Source organism: Natrix helvetica (assembly GCF_964273705.1).
Source record: "Natrix helvetica genome assembly, chromosome: 2".
Lineage (NCBI taxonomy): Eukaryota > Metazoa > Chordata > Lepidosauria > Squamata > Natricidae > Natrix > Natrix helvetica.
Genome location: NC_138552.1, coordinates 33,823,482 through 33,843,331, shown reverse-complemented (window position 1 = coordinate 33,843,331; position 19,850 = coordinate 33,823,482). Strand labels below are relative to the sequence as shown.

The 19,850-nt window shown below is 39.7% G+C and overlaps 1 protein-coding gene across 1 annotated transcript in view; it reads left to right on the top strand.

Annotated features, from left to right (window-relative positions):
* The window catches only part of CMYA5 (cardiomyopathy associated 5), an 80,540-nt gene extending 61,011 nt beyond the window's left edge, over nt 1-19,529 (top strand). The window contains exons 10-13 of the mRNA XM_081944108.1: nt 1,182-1,315; nt 5,654-5,753; nt 8,007-8,180; nt 18,159-19,529. Coding sequence (XP_081800234.1) covers nt 1,182-1,315; nt 5,654-5,753; nt 8,007-8,180; nt 18,159-18,411 — 661 coding nt within the window. The 3' untranslated portion in view covers nt 18,412-19,529. The remainder of the gene's footprint in view (nt 1-1,181; nt 1,316-5,653; nt 5,754-8,006; nt 8,181-18,158) is intronic.
* The last annotated feature ends 321 nt before the right edge of the window (nt 19,530-19,850 follow it).

The window sequence follows — 19,850 nt, the reverse complement described above, 5'->3', positions numbered from 1 at the left end:
ACTCTAAAAATTTCCTTTGCCTTCGATAAAAATCCATTCAGAAGAGAATTCACTGCCAACTTGGAAAGTACCAAGTTGGCAGTGAATAATGTAAGGTTTGCATAGACTTTTAGGTTTGGAGTAATGTACAGATAAAGCACCTCTACTGTAATCCTCCTCCTTACCCAACATCAGGGGTGAAATTCAGCAGGTTCTGGAGAACCAATAGCAGAAATTTTGAGTAGTGTGGAGAACTGGCAAGAACCACCTCTGACTGGCCCCAGAGTAGGGTGGGAATGGAGATTTTGCTGTATCCTTCCCCTGCCACGCCCACCAAACCACACCCACAGAACCAGTAGTAAAAAAAAATTGAATTTCACCACTGACCCAACATTATATTCTGAATCTTTTGTTCATTCACATGGTAAACCATGCTGGCACGGCTCTTTCAACATAAAAAAGACTAAAATCTCACTGGATTGTTAAATCCCATCCCTAATTCAAATTATCAGACTTCTCAAGAGATGCTGCTGCAAGATTTTAGCCATTTTTCTTTCAAGTTGAAGGGGTGTTGCAAATAGACAGATAGCTCCCCCAGGTGGTTATGTTCTCCTTCCTGAACATTCTATTCCTTCTATTCCACCAAGCCAAGTAAAAAAAAAGATCACATATTTACTTTACAGTATTGATTTTGTGAGAAGAGTGGTCACGCCAATTATAAAGAACTTTAGCTCAGATCAAATCCTAAAAAGAATATGTGAGTCTTTGAAATGCACTCTGGCTAAAAATCATTCTTTTTGAAGTTAGTGTATAATTCAACATTAAAAAAAAATAGAGGGCGGAGATAATGAACAATATAATTAGAGAAAATGTATTCTAGTTGCATAGCGACCAATCCTTCATAAGGCATGTAGAAGTAAGGGGATTTTTGGACAACTTACAAACAATGCGTACTGCTGGAAAACAAAAAATATGAAGGAAATAATAGATGAATCCCTCTGGATTTTTCAGTTTTTACTGTTTTTGGTGAAATCCTGGCAAGAAAAAAAACTAGAGCTTTCAAAATGGAAGTCAGACAGTGGTTTTTAACATTGTTGAAGGGGGTGAGAGTAGAATTGCATTAGCCATGCTGTGAGATGTCATTTATTTCTCAAAAATAAGACTTTTTAATATGTCAACTATTCATATTTCTGCTTTTTCAGATCTCTAGCTGGAATTCGACAGCCTGAAATAAAGGTTCACCTACAATCAAACGTAAACTATTTCTTCTATGTAAGAGCAGTTAATACCTTTGGAATAAGTGAACAGAGTGAAGCTGCTCTGATTTCAACAAAAGGTAGGTAAACTAAGGAAAACTTCACAACAAATAGAGAAACTGTACAAACATTAATATGATTTCTTGCATCTATCATACTTTTTTTTGTTTCCCCCCATAAAGCTGTATATTCAGATGAAGGCCCAATAGCCATATGATTTAACTAAGGGTAGTTAAAGTGTAGTTCAGGTATTTTTGGAAAGACATTTGATGGATTGATGAAGCCATTTGCTTAAAATCAGACTTGCTAAACTTTGGAATTATCATGCCAAAACTGTCTATAATCCCTCCCTCCCTCGAGACACAAACATGTAGAATTGGCTTATGTTAGCCAGTATTTCACCAGAGCCTTGGTGGCGCAGTGGTTAGAATGCAGTATTGCAGGCTAACCCTGCCCATAATCTGGCGTTCGATGCTGACTGCCTCAAGGTTAACTCAGCCTTCCATCCTTCTGAGGTCAGTAAAATGAGGACCCAGATTGTTGGGGACAATATGCTGACTCTGTAAACTGTTTAGAGAGGGCTATAAAGCACTATGAAGCAGTATATAAGTCTAAGTGCTATCTTCCACTTGATGGAATATTTGATGCAAAGACTGATAGGAGGTTTGCATTTAATAAAGATGTGTAGAAATGCAAATAAGTGATAAAAGGCTGGTCCATATGCTACATTTGATAGCAAATTGATAAAATGTATAAAGGTATACTATCTCCCCTATATTTAGAATACAAAAAAGAATTTGGGCAAAAAAAAATATCTGGAGAACAATTGAAGGCTAAAGTATACAAGGCAGCATTGGTTTTAATGTTTAACCTTGACTCTTCAGCTTAATTGTATTGTACACAATAGCTATATGAGCAGAAGGAAGTTTATGATGGGTCATTTCATTGTATTGGGAGCATAAATAGTGTTTGAAGGTTGTGACTCTGCAAAAGATTGGAATATTTGTCTTCCTGGATGCTGTTATTCCAGACACTTATCAAAAGAAAATCAAACATATATTCTATATGAGTTGGAAGTGAAGTTTCTTATATTGGTTTCTTTCCAGATACTTTGTTTTGGATGCAAATAGGTTAATGGTCACTGATTCAATTGGCTGTGCTTTCAGAGATTGTAAGAAAGTTTCATGGTGAAATGAGAAAAATATATATTGATAGATCTGGGTTCATCAGCTTTTACCTAACATTCCTAAATCAATCTTGGTTTTATTTCCTTTGTTACCCACAACTATGGCCCCATCTGGTTTTCCTCTAATTATTTCTGTAGCATTAGGATTCTTTATACACAAGTCATTTGTCATTAAAAAAGATCTTGTTTCTAAAAATAGGCAAGGGTGGGCTTCAAAAATTATCTGCCTGGCTGCTGGCCGGCCGTGGCCATGGTCATGGTAGGCGTGGCCTAATCGGCCTTCTGCACCACAGGAGTGGGAGGTGGCGGCATTTTTGCCTGCCCAGGCTTCAGAGGCTTTCCTCAAGCCTCTGGGAGGGCGAAAATGGCCTCCCCAGGCTCCGGAGGCCCTCTGGAGTCCATAAATGGGCCCATTTCCAGCCTTCCTGAACTTCCGGTAGAGCCACTTTTTGCTCTCCCCAAGCCTCTGCGCACAACCTGCACTTATCTGCATCCAAAACGGGCTACATGGGGACTCCTAGGAGAGGAGTGGTGGGGTGGGGTGGGCAGAGCCAGCCAGGAGTGGGATTTGGGAGTTCTCCAAACTGCACAGAATCTTAGCTAGAGGTTCTGCCGAACCAGAAGTGGGTTCCTACCGGTTCGGACAGTTTTGGCTGAGTAGGTAGTAACTCAGCTGGCCATGCCCCCGAACCAGCTCTATCGGCAGCCCCTATGGTGGCACCATTTTGTTTTTTGCTTCTGTGCATGCGCAGAAGCAATTTTTTTACTACTGCACATACGAAGCATGTCCCTGAGCGAACCAGTAGTAACAGAAGCCGGAGCCCACCTTGTCCCGAACTCCTGTGAACCCCCGAGCAACCCACCCCTGGAAATAGGTGTGCTCCTCATAAATTTCTGTGAGATTCTCCAAAGAGGTATCTGAGTTAAAATGCAGTTCCTTCCTTAGTAGAAACTCCAGTTGTCAATCTTTCTCTGGACCAAGTCAATGTGCAATGAATAAGTGCGTTTGAGGGGGAGTGACTATTTCTGATTTATATGAAAAAACAAATCGATAATCAGAATATTTGTATTTAGAAAGGAAGCATATAAGAAGGAAAAAGGTAAGGTCTCCTTTTAGCTGAACTGAACTCCTGATAACTTCATGGGCGTGGAGAAGGACCTGGTCATTATCCCTCCTTTGAGATGCTTTTTCAGCTTCCCAGGCTTAATATTTACCTTTTTAAAAAGTGTACTTTGTGTACATTTACATGTAAAAAGCCTGATTGGAAAATTTATATACTGTAAAAATAATATTACATTGAGATAGCAATGTACAAGTTTACATTTAAAAAAAAATCTGTGGAAAATTGTGCACATAAGCTTTGCAAATTAGGCTAAGATGCAAATGGAAAAGGATGCACTTGTGTTTCTTGTGAATCATTTTTTTTTTGGTTGCCTTTCTCATGTAGGATAGGAAAATAGATCAAATTTATCATGATCCTTTTCCTTTGCTCATTAGTGCAGAAGAGGTGAGCTCTGCCATCGAGCATAATGTTCGGTTTGATGGTTAGTAGAATGAATCAAGTTTCTAAGTTTCTAAGTTCAGATCAATTCTTAGACTTGGAAAATGTGATGAGTGTTCCACTGACTTGAATAAAAAAAATCAGAAATAGCCACGGTAGCGCAGTGGTTAGAATGCAGTACTGCAGGATACTTCTGCTGACTGTTGGCTACCTTCAATTTGGCAGTTTGAATCTCACCAGGTTCAAGGTTGACTTAGCCTTCCATCCTTCCCAGGTCGGTAAAATGAGGACCCAGATTCTTGGGGGCAATATGCTGACCCTGTAAACTGCTTAGAGAGGGCTTGTAAAACACTGTAAAGCAATAAGTCTAAATGCTATTGCTATTGTGTATTAGAGTTGGCTTTTAAGACCCTTATTTCTCAATGCTTAATTGAAAAAAAGGAGAAGGCTTACCTAACTCACACCTTACCTTTAGTAAGGCTTTTGATAAGGTAGACCATAACCTACTACTAGATAAAGTAGAAGAATGTGGGTTAGACAGCATCACCACCAGATGGATTCGTAACTGGCTGACCAACCGCACTCAACGTGTAGTCCTCAATGGAACTGCATCTACATGGAGGGAAGTATGCAGTGGAGTACCCCAAGGCTCTGTTTTAGGCCCAGTACTCTTCAACATCTTCATCAATGATTTGGATGAGGGAATAAATGGGGAACTCATCAAATTTGCAGATGACACCAAGCTGGCAGGAATAGCCAACACTCCAGAAGATAGGCTTAAGATACAGAAGGATCTTGACAAACTTGAACATTGGGCACTATCTAATAAAATGAAATTCAATGGTGAAAAGAGTAAGGTTCTACATTTAGGCAACAAAAATGGAATGCACAGGTACACTATAGGTGGTACCTTGCTCAGTAGTAGTAACTGTGAAAGGGATCTTGGAGTCCTAGTGGACAACGATTTAAATATGAGCCAGCAGTGTGCAGCAGCTGCCAAAAAAGCCAACACAGTCCTAGGCTGCATCAACAGAGGGATAGAATCAAGATCACGTGAAGTGTTAATACCACTTTATAATGCCTTGGTAAGGCCACACTTGGAATACTGCATTCAGTTCTGGTTGCCACGATGTAAAAAAGATGTGGAGACTCTAGAAAGAGTGCAGAGAAGAGCAACAAAGATGATTAGGGGACAGGAGACTAAAACATATGAAGAACGGTTGCAGGAACTGGGTATGTTTAGCTTAAGAGAAAGAAGGACTAGGGGAGACATGATAGCAGTGTTCCAATATCTCAGGGGTTGCCACAAAGAAGAGGGAGTCAAACTATTCTCCAAGGCACCTGAGGGTAGAACAAGAAGCAATGGGTGGAAACTAATCAAGGAGAGAAGCAACTTAGAACTGAGGAGAAACTTCCTGACAGTTAGAACAATTAATCAGTGGAACAGCTTGCCTCCAGAAGTTGTGAATGCCCCAACACTGGAAGTCTTTAAGAAGATGTTGGATAGCCATTTGTCTGAAACGGTATAGGGTTTCCTGCCTAGCCAGGGGGTTGGACTAGAAGACCTCCAAGGTCCCTTCCAACTCTACTATTGTATTATTGTAATATTGTTTCTGCAATAGTGATTTCGCTAGTTTTAAATAGTGATTTCTATAGTTCTAATATAACCTGGATATCCATTTCCCTCATTCATGAAATGGTGTTTATTTTTTGCCTATGAATTACAATAGGAACAAGATTTCATATAATGAGAGAACTTGTTCATCCTGCACTGCAAGTATCACCCAATGGAACCATGATATCCTTTCCGGATGATGCGAATCTCACTGGGTAAGTTTTTACTGATACATGTTCTTTCTTTCTATTGGATGATATTTTCAACAGGATATGTGGATTAGAGACCGTAAAAAAAACAGACTTCCTTCCTTCCTTTCTTCCCTCCCCTCTCTCTTCCTTTCCTTTCCTTTTCTTTCCTTTCCTCTTTTCTTTTCTTTTTTCTTTTTTCCACTTTGTTATTAAAAAAACCAGCAATGTTGTCATCCTTTAAAAGTCCTAAGGAACTGTTGGGCAGCTTTCTTTGTCAAATGGTTTGGATTTAAGGAAGGCCTAATGAAGGACAATAGAAAAACATCCATTTGGGTGCATGTAAATCCATCAAAATATCCAAATGATTTCTGGATTTATTTTTTTCTTTTGCTGCCTTGGTATGTTACTCTGGGTCCCTCTCCAACCAGCCTACAGCACCAACTGGTCCTTGGAACTTCAATTTTACACAGGATATTTTTGTCCTTTAAACAGCAGGTTGCTTGTGGTCTTGATCAAGATCATATTTATTAAACTGTGTAGAGCTCTGTAACCCTTTCTCTACATAGCCCAACTAGTAAACAAGATAGAGGAAGAATGCAGGGCATGCCTTCTGGAATTCTTTCCAATCCCTTTACCAAGCATAGGATATTTCTATTTTGTCTGTGTGATGAAATAACATGTTGCATTTGCATGTGCATTTTCTGCTGTTTCCCAATACATGATGCATTCAGGTATGTGTATGTCTCATTGGAAGCATTGGAGGACTACATATACTCTACTCGAGGTCAAGTAATTAGGAGGAAAGGACTTTTCATTCTAATAAAAGTATTCTAAATTATTTTCCAATTGACTCTCCCAGAAAGATGAATTGGAGGAATCTGAAGTGGATTTTCAAACCCAACCTTTTTCTGCCAGCATTTCCCTACCACGTCAAATGCAGTCTTATTTTGTTTTTATTAATCCAATTTATAGGCCGCACCCTCTCCACCAAGGGACTCGGGGCGGCATACAACTCATTACACAACAAATAAATAACAAGGAGGAGATATACAAAAGCATTGTACAATACATAATAAATAAATAATCAATTAGTTAAGAACAGCATAATGCAATTAAAAACAATTAAAATACCCAAAGTCAAACTTAATTTAAAATTTTATCCAGAGGGATTAGAAAATAGTTATAATTCAGGCCAGGCCGGCTAGTTGGAACAGGTGGGTCTTGAGTTTCATGCGGAAGGAGCGGATATCGGTTGCTGTCCTAATGTCAGGGGGGAGGTCATTCCAGAGGGCTGGGCCCATCACAGAGAAGGCCCTACCCCTCGGCGCCGCCCTCTGGCATTGCTTAGTGGACGGCACCCGGAGAAGTCCCTCTCTGTGAGAGCGAATTGGTCGCAGGGATGTATGGGGCAGGATACGATCCCGCAAGTTTTGTTTATTCTTGGAGAGTTGTCCTCTTGACACAGTTCTGACCCCTTCTTATTTATTTAATTCCTACTTTCCGTTGGCTTGGGAATGGAAAGTTCCATGTTAGGGAAAGCTTCTGGAATTCTTTTCCACCCCTAAACCAATAGTAGCCATAGGAAGTGCCTGCACATTTCTTCTGTGAAATGAAGTTAACATATTGCATCCATACAAACTTTCTCTCCAGAGAGGACTTAGAATGTGTGAATATATATTGCCTGGGTGTGTTAATGGTATCTGGGTGTATGCAGGTGTGTTGTGTATGTGTGAGAGAGGGGCTAATCAGAATGGAGAGATATGTGTTGCCTAGGTGTGTCTGTCTAAGATGGGTGCACATGTGTTGCATTTGTATATTTCTATTCTCCACTCATGTGTATCTATGTCTGTTTGTGCACACACATGTGAACAGGCTCCACTCTAAGCCATATGACCTGGAGGGACAGAGATTTATGAATCAATAAACCAAATTCTAAGCTTTTGCCCACTTGTATTTGGGGAATTTAAATTGGATTTCCCCACCCTCTGGATTGGGCCCATTATTGAACTCAGTCTTTCTTTTGATGACTTCTCCAGTTTTGTTCTTGTTCCATTCTGTTTCCATAAAGGTGTCCTTCTGACAGACATCAGAGCCCTTTGACATCATTTATTTCTTATCTTTCCATTGGTTTTCGAAAGGGGAAAGGGGTTCTTTCTCACCCCAAATACTGCTATGGTTATGGTGAAAAGCTAGGAGACTTGAGACCTGCTTAACGTTTGAGCTGGCATGGTTGTTTTGGAAGGCAAGGCTACTTTTCTTTGTCATCTCTTTGTGCAGAAGTCCACCAGTGTTGGGTGAGCTCTTGCCTGCCCAAGGATGGCATTACTGGGAAATCACTGTCAGTGATTGTGGAGCTTACAAGGTTGGGATCTGCTCTTCGACGCTCCTAGAAAGTAGTGACCTGGGACAGAAAAATAATTCTTGGTGCTTACATTGCTCCAACAAAACAAGGTAATATGAAGTAGCTCTTTATTGGAACTTCTCTTAATGTCCTTTAATGCTTTTCTTTGGTAGTGGGCACCAGTGGTGTATTAACCATTAAGCAGACTAAGCATGTGTTTAGGGCACCAGGCTCAAAGGGGGAACCACAAAGTTGAGAAAGGAAAAAAAAACCAATGAAGATTTGTACAGTATGTACAAAAGAGGGGGGGGGTACCAAGATTTGTCAGTGCTTAGGGCACCAGTGAGCCTTCATCCACCACTGATGGGCACAGATGGTCTTTTGAAAGTAATGCCCAAATTTGGAGCAGAATTTTCCCCAGTCAGATGCATCTGTGTATGAGGAGGAGAGGGGATTTCAAATAAGTGAAGAAGGCAGAATCCACTGATTTTAAAAAGTGGCAAGGCTTCAGCCTTGCTGACACCTCTCCCATCTCCTCTGATGGACATCCTAATCCAGAAGTGGCACACAGAGCATGCCAGAAGTGGCACACAGAGCCCTCTCTGTGTGTATGTGCATTGTCATCCCAGCTCAGCTCCACCGTGTTTCTCCGTGGTGTTTCTCTTCATCATTTGCAGGGAAACAGAAGTTTCTCTGCAAATGACAAAACAGAAGCTCTGTTTCGGGTCTCTGCCACGCATGTGCGCGCGCCTCCCACCGGTCAGCTGGTCTTCGGGTCTGTACTTCGGGCACTCGATGCCTAAAAGGTTCGCCATCACTGTCCTAATCCAAAGGAACGAGAGACTGCTCCACAAAAACAATGGCAGTTTCTTAAAAGAAAGAATCGATAGCAAAATAACAAGTTGGAAGTAATAGTCACAGAATATTAGTGCCAATGAGAATAAAAATGATCCTCGTCAGAAGCAGAGAAGATGACTTCTTTCAAAATTGGTTGAATGACTGATTACGATCCTTTCAAGTTAGTGTTGATTCTTAATCTAGTCCAGGGGTGGCGAACACGCGGCTCGCGAGCCGCATGCGGCTCGCAGCCAAAATAAATGAGGCTCTTTGCCTCTTACCATTATTTAGTATACTGTGGCTCGGATCGCGCGCTAAACCCGGAAGTACGGTCGACGCGACGACGCTTGCCTGCGCTCCACCAGCTCGGCTTCCGTTCCCAGCCGAGCTGGTGGAGCGCAGGCAAGCGTCGTCGGGTTGACCGTACTTCCGGGTTTAGCGCGCGATCTGAGCCACAGTATACTAAATAATGGTAAGAGGCAAAAAGCCTCATTCATTTTGGCCGTGAGCCGCGTGTTAAGTTAAGATGAAGTCTTAAGTTAAGATGAAGTGGAAGATGGGTAATAATTAGGGGAATGGAGACTTTGGGTTGTGGAGTCCACTTTTTTAAAAAAATACAAAAAAACCAGCCCTTAGAATTTGAACTTTGCTAATCAGAATAAAATGCTAAGTAGTCAGAGGAAGGTTGTAGCAGTACTGTCAGTCACCTATTGCACCTCATCATGAATCAAGTATTCTATATTTTAAAAAATACAAACTTATATCTTAGTTACTAGAGATCAAAGTGTCCAAGGAAATAGATTAATTCAAATGCAATGAATTAATCATTATACTGAAGTTAAAAGACAAGCAATTATCAGAATGGTGGCTATGGCAGAGATCTTTCTAAATTTTTAACATTTCATTTAACTTAAAATACTGGAAGTTGGAAAAGATTGGTGATCTGCCAATCATTTGTAGATATACCAAACCCATAGAATCACAGGGTTGGAAGGGACCACAGAGGTGATTGTTCAATTTTATCTTTAAATAAGATTAAGACAATTTGCTTTGTAATCCAGTCTAAGATTAAGAAATGCTGCTCCTCTATATCTTTCTTTTGAGTCTTGTATGATTTTGAATCTTGCTCCCCCACCCCACCACCCAGCTTCCAGTTGGTGCCATTTGGAATAAAACATTTATCTTAGATAATATCTAAGTTTCAAGGAATTGTTCATTTCATTCAATAATTTGTTATAATTGTTTTCAAATGTATTATTATTATATCCTATTAAATAAGAGTTCTAGATATTTCACTATATTTTTCTCATATCCCAATCCCCCTTTTCATGTTTTTTTTTCATTGGAAATTGAATGCCTTATTATCTTACTTTTCATTTAATTTTTTATCTCTAAAAGGTAGCCAAAAATCTTTGGATTCTGCCATTAGTATCTTATGGAGCTTTGTGTTTGCATAATCGTTACTACTATATCATTTGCATAGCATTTCATCTTGTATCTCTTTCTACCTGAATCTTTAGCTGAAATATTTGTTTAGCTTTTCAGTTCTGGCCCGCCAGGACCTCCTAACCCAGGGGTGTCCAAACTTGGGAACTTTAAGACTTGTGGACTTCAACTCCCAGAATTCCCCAGCCAAGTTTGGACACCCCTGTCCTAACCAATTATAAATAATAAAAGAGAAAATGCCCATCCTTGCCTTTGACTTTCCATATTTAAAGATTGTAGAGATTATTCCATTTACTGTGAATTTTAACTTGTCAAAAGCTTTGTGTCTAAAAATATTTCCGTTGCCTTCCGTTGCAGCTCTAATGGGTTTATAAAAATTTATAACAAAAAACACCTGACTGAGCATGTTATATTATGTGTTTAATATATTATTGTTAAAATTATATGCTTTTGTGTGAGTGTTTGTCTGTTTTGGCAGGTCACTGCGTGGTGTGGCTCTCTGACTCTCACAGTTTAAAATTTTGGCTCTTTTTGTCAAACTTGTTCGCCACCCCTGATCTAGTCCTTTACGTCTTAAAGTATCTGTATCTTAGTCCATTCACTTTGCTGCTGGTTGGCCTCTTCTTTTCTTTTCTTCTAGCACTTTCCTAGACCGAGGGAAAGCTAGCTTTTCTAAAAAGCTAGTTTTCACATAATAAGCCTTACATTTACTTAAAGTAGGATTCTGCAAACCTCTAGTAAGCATTCTGGGTTGATTTGTTTGATTATTCATTTGTTGGGTCTATTTGAATATCCATGGCAATCTCAGGAGTTTTCTCCAATATCATATTTCATAAAAATCAATGTTCTTCCTATCTTTCAAAATCCAGATGCCACACTTAGAAATGTAAGTAGTCAGGGGAAAAATTGAAGGAAAGCCAAAAATCCAAATTAGACCACCACCCTATTTCCCAATCTAGTGCTCTGCAGAAACTTTGGGGCTGCAACACCCAGAATTCCCAGGCAGCCCATGGTTTGAATTCTGGGAAATGAGGTTCCAAAACATCTGGAATGGTTGGGAAAGATTGATGGAGTAATTCTCTAAGGTTGTTTAAATGAGCTCTCCTGAAATCCAGTGCATGGACAGCTGTGTTATAAGCTGATTTGATCACTTTCTTCCCAAATTCCTATTTCTTTTACTGCTTCAGCCAGTTTTATTTATTTATCTAGGAAAATTTATATTGCCTGCCTACTCGGACATGGTGACTGAAGGTGGATTACATGGATATAAAAACATCATATAAAAATGAAAATAATAAAAAGAAAAATAATAAAGTAATAGCATCCACCTCCACTTCCCCCCACCAATAAGAACACACATTCATATAAACCATTTAATGGGCTCCATCCTGCTCTGGGTTCCCCAGGCCTACTGGCAGAACCAGTTCTTCTCCATTGGCTTTGATCAGCTATAAGAGAAGTAAACTTCACCCTTCCAAAAGATAAAATAGTAAGAGCTCCCCAAGGATCCTGCAGTTTTTGCTGAGTTGTTTTTCCAAGAAATGTCTAGCTACCATAATAATAATAATAATAATAATAATAATAATAATAATAATAATAATAATAATAATAATAATAATAATAATAATAATAATAATAATAATAATAATAATAATAATAATAATAATAATAATTTACAAGTGAAGCAAATAGTTGAAGAAGAAAAACATGCACTGGCTGATTATTTAAAAGAAAGTCAAGAACATCTATTAATCGAAGTAAAGAACAAAAATTTATTGAAGGCCCAACAGACGAAACAAGAATACAGAAAAGATGTGATAAAATCAAGAATGGAGAGTTGGCAGAACAAAGCATTACATGGTCAATTTCTGGAAAAAATAAAAGATAAAGTGGACAGTAAAAAAACTTGGTTATGGTTAACAACAGGTACATTAAAGAAAGAAACAGAGTCACTAATCCTGGCTGCGCAAGAACAAGCTATCCGAACAAATGCCATTAAGGCCAAAATCGAAAAATCCTCTGATGATGCCAAATGCAGACTCTGCAAAGAAGTTGATGAAACTGTTGACCACATACTCAGCTGCTGTAAAAAAATCGCGCAGACTGACTATAAAATGCGGCACAATTCAGTGGCACAAATGATCCACTGGAATTTGTGCAAAAATTATAATATTAAAACAGCAACAAACTGGTGGGAACATAAGCCTGAAAAAGTCATCGAGAGTCAGATGGTCAAGATCTTGTGGGATTTTCGCATACAAACGGATAAAATACTGGCGCATAACACACCAGACATCACACTGGTTGAGAAAAATAAGGTTACAATCATAGACATCGCAATACCAGGTGATAGCAGGGTCGCCGAGAAGGAATATGAAAAAATCGCGAAATACCAGGACTTAAAAATCGAAATCCAGCGATTATGGCACAAACCAGCAGTGGTAATTCCAGTGGTAATTGGCACACTGGGTGCTATTCCAAAAGCACTGGAATTACATTTAAAACAGTTAAAAATTGACAAAATCACCATCAGTCAAATGCAAAAGGCTGCACTGCTTGGATCTGCACACATATTACGAAAATACGTTACGACGTCCTAGGCCCCTGGGTGGGGCCCGACTAGTAATTAATGCCAAATCTGGCGAAACAACTGGCCGCTGTGATACACTTCTGTTGATGCAATAATAATAATAATAATCACAATAATAATAATAATAATAATAATAATAATAATAATAATAATAATAATAATAATAATAATAAAGACCCACCCTACTTGGAACAACTTATATCCTCTGACGTTACCTTAACAGTTCCTAAGTCCTTGGTTAGGACTTGAGCTGTTGAGCTACCAACCAGCCCCAAAAGTTGTGACTCTCATCAAAGATTAACAACATCATCATCATCATCATCATCATCATCATCATCATCATCATCATCATCTTGTGTGACTTTTGAATACAAGCAGATCATCATTTGGAGCACAACACGCCAGATATCACAGTTGTAGAGGGCCAAAGTGTACAGTTTATTGATATCGCTGTTCCTGGAGATGCCAGAGTCGAAGAAAAAGAACTAGAAAAAATAATGAACTATTGCGACCTGGCCATCGAAACTACATGGCTATGGATGAAGCATGTAACAGTGATACCCATTGTCATCGGGGCACTTGGCACCATGTCCAAGAATTTTACAAGATACACCAACAAATTGCAGCTTCCTGCAATAACACCAGCGGAACTGCAAAAAACTGCGCTACTCGGAACATCTTATATTTTAAGAAGGTACTTGGTTGATACCTAGGACGCTGGCAGCAAAACGTATCAACCATTATCACCAGTCAATGGTATTTGTGAGGCATTTTTGAATGTTCAGTTGGCTGAGTTTCATGTTTAATGAATAAAGTATATAATAATAATAATATTATGTCTTTGAATCCTGAAAGTTATATATTCAGTCCAGGAATCCTGATTTTCTACCTGATTCTGTGATCTGTAGTACTACAGTTATATCTTTCTACTTTCCCCTTCCTTGTATTCTTACCCAAAAAAATCTTGGTTAGAGTCTCATTCTCAAATTCCTGAATCGCATGCATTTCTTTCACATACCCTTCAACCTTTGAAGGGAGTATGGAAGTCTTCAACTTCAACACTCTGCCTTGGGATCTCAGACCATCTTGGGCCAATGCCAGTCCAACCTCTTTTTTTAAATCTCCAGTGTGTAAATAACTCTCAAGCCCAGAAAATAACTCCTTCTTTTGAGTTTTTGTTTGAATAAATTTACACCTGCTTCCCTATCCAGCTTGGAAGACTGCTGTCATGCTTTGCCTTTGTCTTCTCTCCTTTAGGCTAAACTCAGTTCTTATAACTGAGATTCATAGGATTTGACCTCCAAGTGCTTCGCCATCTTTGTTGTTTTTCTCTGCAGTTTTTCTCTCCAGTTTCCATTTCCCAAGCAACCTTTTTGCACCCATAATCTTAACATTACCCCATTGCTGATATAATCCAAATTTCATCCATCAGTTGTTTCTACTAGATCACATTCTCTTTCCTGCATTAGTATTTCTTGGTTTTGCCTATGTCCATATTTCCATTGGCAGTTTTTCATCATCATCCCCGTGATATTTCATTTATAACTGAAATTGAATAATTTGTAAACAAATTTGAATGCAAGCTTCCATCTCTCTCTCTACGAGAATGGGGTGAATAAAATTTCACCATAAGGTCCTCTTCCTGATTTTCTGGTTGTATAATTTTCATTAACTGAAATAGGAGCAGAGCTTTGAACCCTTGCAATTTGTTGTTGTAATGAATCCTGCAACCTTGAGATCCATCTGTCTTATCCTGGGGCAATTTGCTGCATAGTTAACACATTGCTCCCAACGGCTGCTTCGCTTGAGGTCATCCTGATGATATAACTGGTATTGGGAGTGAAAGAGAGGCCAGTTTCCTTGGACTGAATCCAGAACTTTGCAAAGCTGGATGATCGTTAGCTAGGAATAGTACTCTAGTGATATACTCTGTCTCGTTTTTCTGGCAGATAAAGTCACATTGTGGTGGTTTTCAGACTTCTCTTCTCCATATCTAATTAGTATTTTTAATTTAACACTCATCACCCATTGAAAAGGGTGGTTATTATCTGTAATACTGTATTTCAAAATGAGTGCTTAATGAAATGAAGCGGAGCATATATACTTCCTTAGTAATTATTTCAGCAGCCCGTAAAGAATAAGCACCTTGATTAATACTATGGTGATACTTATTTCTGTGTGGAAATGCATATGTAAAGGGAGATATATGGGGATGAATAGGTCACACCTATTCTCCCTCAGGTCCCCATTGTTAGATTCCATACGGAAAAAATACTGGAATCCATATTTATTTATTTTATTTATTTATTTGATTTGATTTCTAGACCGCCCCCTCTCCCTGAAGGGACTCGGGGCGGTGTACAGGTACCAAATTAAAAACCTTACAAATAATCATAAATATAGTTAAAATCGAATTAAACTTTAAACCCCTGTACAAATTTATAAAAATTAAAAACTTAGCCTAAGACCAAAATTTAAAAATACAGGCTGAGGTGGGAGAGCTGGAATTAGGCCAAGCCGGCTAGATTAAATAGGTGGGTTTTGAGCTTCTTACGGAAGGAGCGGAGGTCCATGGTTGTTCTAATATCAGGGGGAAGGTCATTCCAGAGGGTCAGGCCCATCACAGAGAAGGCCCTTCCCCTGGGCGTCGCCCGCTGGCACAGCCTAGTGGACGGCACCCGGAGAAGTCCCTCTCTGTGTGAGCGAATCAGCCGAAGGGATGTGATATAGCAGTAGCAATAGCGCTTAGACTTATATGCCGTTTTACAGTGATTTACAGCCCTCTCTAAGCGATTTACAGAGTCCCCAACAATCCGTGTCCTCATTTTATCCAACTCAGAAGTATGGAAGGCTGAGTCAAGCTTGAGTCTAAATTGCAGGCAGCCAACAATCAGCAGAAGTAGCCTGCAGCACTGCACTCTTAACCACTGCGCCACCGAGGCTCTTATAGCCCATTTGTCATCATATACTGTAGGTTAATTTAGGTCAGGGGTGTCCAAACATGGGAACTTTAAGACTTGTGGACTTCAACTCCCAGAATTCCCCAGCCATCATGGCTGGCTGGGGAATTCTAGGAGTTGAAGTCCACAAGTCTTAAAGTTCCCAAGTTTGGACACCCCTGATTTAGGTTAACCTGTAGGTTACCACTCCCCCCCCTTGATCTCTGCTTCCCAATCCATCCATCGTCTGTTGTTATATTGATGTATTTTCATTTTCTTGTTCATTGTTTTCTTGTTCTATTATTTTATTTCTGTTTTGTTTACACCTCTTTCCATTTCTTCCTTTTTTTATTGTTGAAGCCACCAAAAGAAGCCCCGTGGTGTGATGGGTGCCAAATAAATGTAACGAATAACATTGTTAAATAAATAACATTATTAACAAAATAAATAAATAATAAATTCCCTCAAACTAGTTCTAACATTAAAATATGCCAATGGGTTTAGGAAGCAAACATTACAATAATTAGCAAATGTGCCTTGCCTGTTTTCCTAAGCTTTGTCTTTCTGTGTGGAGGATAGAGTCCAGATGGACACAACCTCTTCTTATCTACCAACTGCTTTTGTACAGTCAGTTCTGTATCGAGAAGGAACAGAGGTATATCCTCTTGCTTATAGTCCCGTGATGGAGCACCTATGGCCACGCATGCGGCGTCACCCCAGATCAGATTTCCATGGCGTTTCTTTCGTGAGTTTCTGTTTCCCTGCAAACAATGAAACAGAAGCTCACAAAAGAAAGAGATCTTACCTCTTGCCACACTGCCGGTGTTGGGATGCCCCACCTCCCGCTGGCCAGCTGGGCTACACACGCATGTCCGTGTATGTGCTTGTTCACACATGTGCACATCATTCGTGCCTGCGCATGCACCTTCCAGTTTGGGCATGCGCACCCACGCGGTTTGGGCACTCAGTGTCTAAAAGGTTTGCCATCACTGTTATAGGCAATGCATTATGTAGAGCTGCCCCTATCTTGATCTGGCATCCTTTTAATTTGCTGAGTTGCAACTCTCCTGATTCTTAGTTACAATAACATTTCCCAGTCTGAAACCTGCCTGAGAATGCAGAGCAGGGGTGGGTTCCTGCCAGTTCTAACCTCTTCTATAGAAGAGTTTCCACAACTCTACAGTGCCGTTTAGAACCGGTTCCAGCTCCCTCCCCCCGCCCATCTGCACATAATACAATACAATACAATACAATACAATACAATACAATACAATACAATACAATACAATACAATACAATACAATACATCATCAAGATGAAGAGCAAGAGGAGGAATTCTGGGAGTTGAAGTCCACAAGTCTTAGAGCTGTCAAGTTTGAACACCTCTGGGGTTGTTTTTTTTAAAGAGTTAGGGGTGCAAGGGTCTTGTAACTTGACAGCTTTAAGATTTGCACACTTCAATGCCAGAGTTCCTGAGCTAACATGACTGGAGAAGGAATTCTGGGAGTTGAAGTCCACAAGTCTTAAAGCAATCAAGTTTGAACACCCCTGGGTTTTTTTTTCTAAAGGGTTAGGGGTGCAAGGGTCTTGTAACTTGACAGCTTTAAGACTTGCGTCCTTCAAATGCCAGAGTTTCTGAGCCAACGTTTTAGTTGCTAAGCAAGAGCGTTGTTAAGTGAGTTTCACCACATTTTACAAGTTGCCACGCCCACCCAGTCACATGGCCGGCAAGCCAGTCCCACAAAGCAAGCCACACCTACAGAAGAGGTGCTAAAAAATTTTGAAACCCACCACTGATGCAGAGCAATGCATTTGGAAGGACATGAAGCAGATAAATGATATATAATACCTCAAAGAGTATACAATAACTCAGAAAATAGGTATTGCTTTTCTTGCCTAAAATAAACCCAGTCAAATGCTTGTCTTTTTGAATGATCCTGTGTATATATTCAAATTAAATTATGTTTCTATTCAGGGTTTTTCTCATTGCAAAAGAGAAATGTTGGAATGTGTCATTAAGCAATGGGATTCCAGATCCTTATTCCCAAGATCTAAAAATAAAGTAACCTGTTGAGATCTCTTTCTAAACAGGGGGTGGAGTTCTGTACTTTTCAGATCTCAGAAACTTTTTTGTCTATCCAAGGAGTCGGTTATAAATTGGCCTTTGCAGTCAGGTTGGCATCAGATGATATCTAGATAGTGTTGGACTAAACAAATTCCGTGATGGACCTTTGCCATAGATCTGTATTGATTTTATACTTGTTTGCTCTTTGCAGTCCTACATATAAAGTTCTGCACAATGGCGAGATCAGTGAAATTATGATGACTGAACAGCCTGCCCGGATTGGCATCCTGCTAGACTACAGTACCGGAAGACTCCTATTTCTCAATGCAGAAAGAGGGCAGTTGGTCTCTGCTGTTAAGTACAAATTCACTAAAGCAGCTTATCCTGTTTTTGTACTGGAACAATCAGGATTTCTCAACCTGCATACAGGCATGGAAGTACCAGAATTTGTAAAGCAAAGCTGAACATTCTCTTCTGAATCACATACAAATCAAAAAGAAAGAAAAAGAAGAATTTGGTAAAAAGACTTGAGATGCATTTTTTGTCTTTATATTCAATGGCCATGATTCAGAGAAATACTCAGAGTCTTTGATGGCCTCTGTAAGTTTCCCCTTCTATTCAGAAACACTACACACACAACAAACAGAAACCCTGCAACGGTGGGGAACTTTCAAGAACAGATCAAAGAAGCTCTCCTTAAGAAAAAAAACAAACAAACTGAGAAGCTAACAGAGTACATGTAATCCATCCACAGGCCTGCAAAGTATTTGGATGGTGCCCAAATTCTTTCCTCCAGTTATTTCTATTCACTGGAATCATGCGCTCAACGCTCGCAGAGAAATCCTAAATAGAATCTTAACTATTTTTCCACTTAAATATTTTTCATGCACTGTGTTGCAGGTATTGAATTACTTTCTGGAGGAAAAATGTTTAGGTTACTATGTTAATATTAATGATATGTTAAAATAATGGATTAAATATTAATATTAATTAATACACAAAGATGTGATATGCTCCTGCAACACCTATTGACTGAAGGGTACTAGAAGCTTCTTTTTCATTAGTTCCTTGGTTTCAGGTCCAACACAACTGGCAAGACCAAGCAAGCAAGCACATACAGATTTCAGGAAGGTATTTTTAATGCTAATCAGAAGTAAACATGGAATTTTGGAAATGCAAATAAGAATTTTTGACCTTCATTAACAGTGCATTAAAACCAATCAAGCTTCTCTGAGAAATTTGAAATGCACCTTTTCAGATTCCTCTCCACTTGTGCGTAGTGGATTTATGTGATTTTTATTTATTCAAGACATTTATATAGTTGACCATTAGTGGTGTGGTGGCCTAGAGGTGGAATTCTCACCTCACAATCAAGAGGCTGTGAGCTGGATCCTAGGTAGAGGTAGATATTTCTTTGAGTGTAATGAGTAATTGTCTGCAAAGTCTGTATAGGCATCAGGAAGGGCATCCAGCCAATAAACGCTCAAATTCCATTCAGTGGCCTCATCTCCATCCCAATGCAAGGAATGACAGGTTGTTCGACCCGGTTCGGGCAAACCGGTAGTGGTGGTGGTGGTAGGCTCCGCCCATTCGCCTGGATGTTTCTGCATGCGCAGAAGTGTCGCACTCATGCGTAAGCACGAGTGAACCAGTAGTAAACCAGTTAGGAACCCACCACTGATAAATACACAGTATGTATATATACTATGTTAGTCATTTCCGACTCTAGGGGCGGTGCTCATCTCCGTTTCAAAGCCGAAGAGCCAGCGCTGTCTGAAGACGATAGATGGATGGATGGATGGATGGATGGATGGATGGATGGATGGATGGACGGGCGGGGGGGCAGACAGGGAGGCAGGCAGGCAGGCAGACAGACAGATATCTGCTCATCTTTCAACCAACT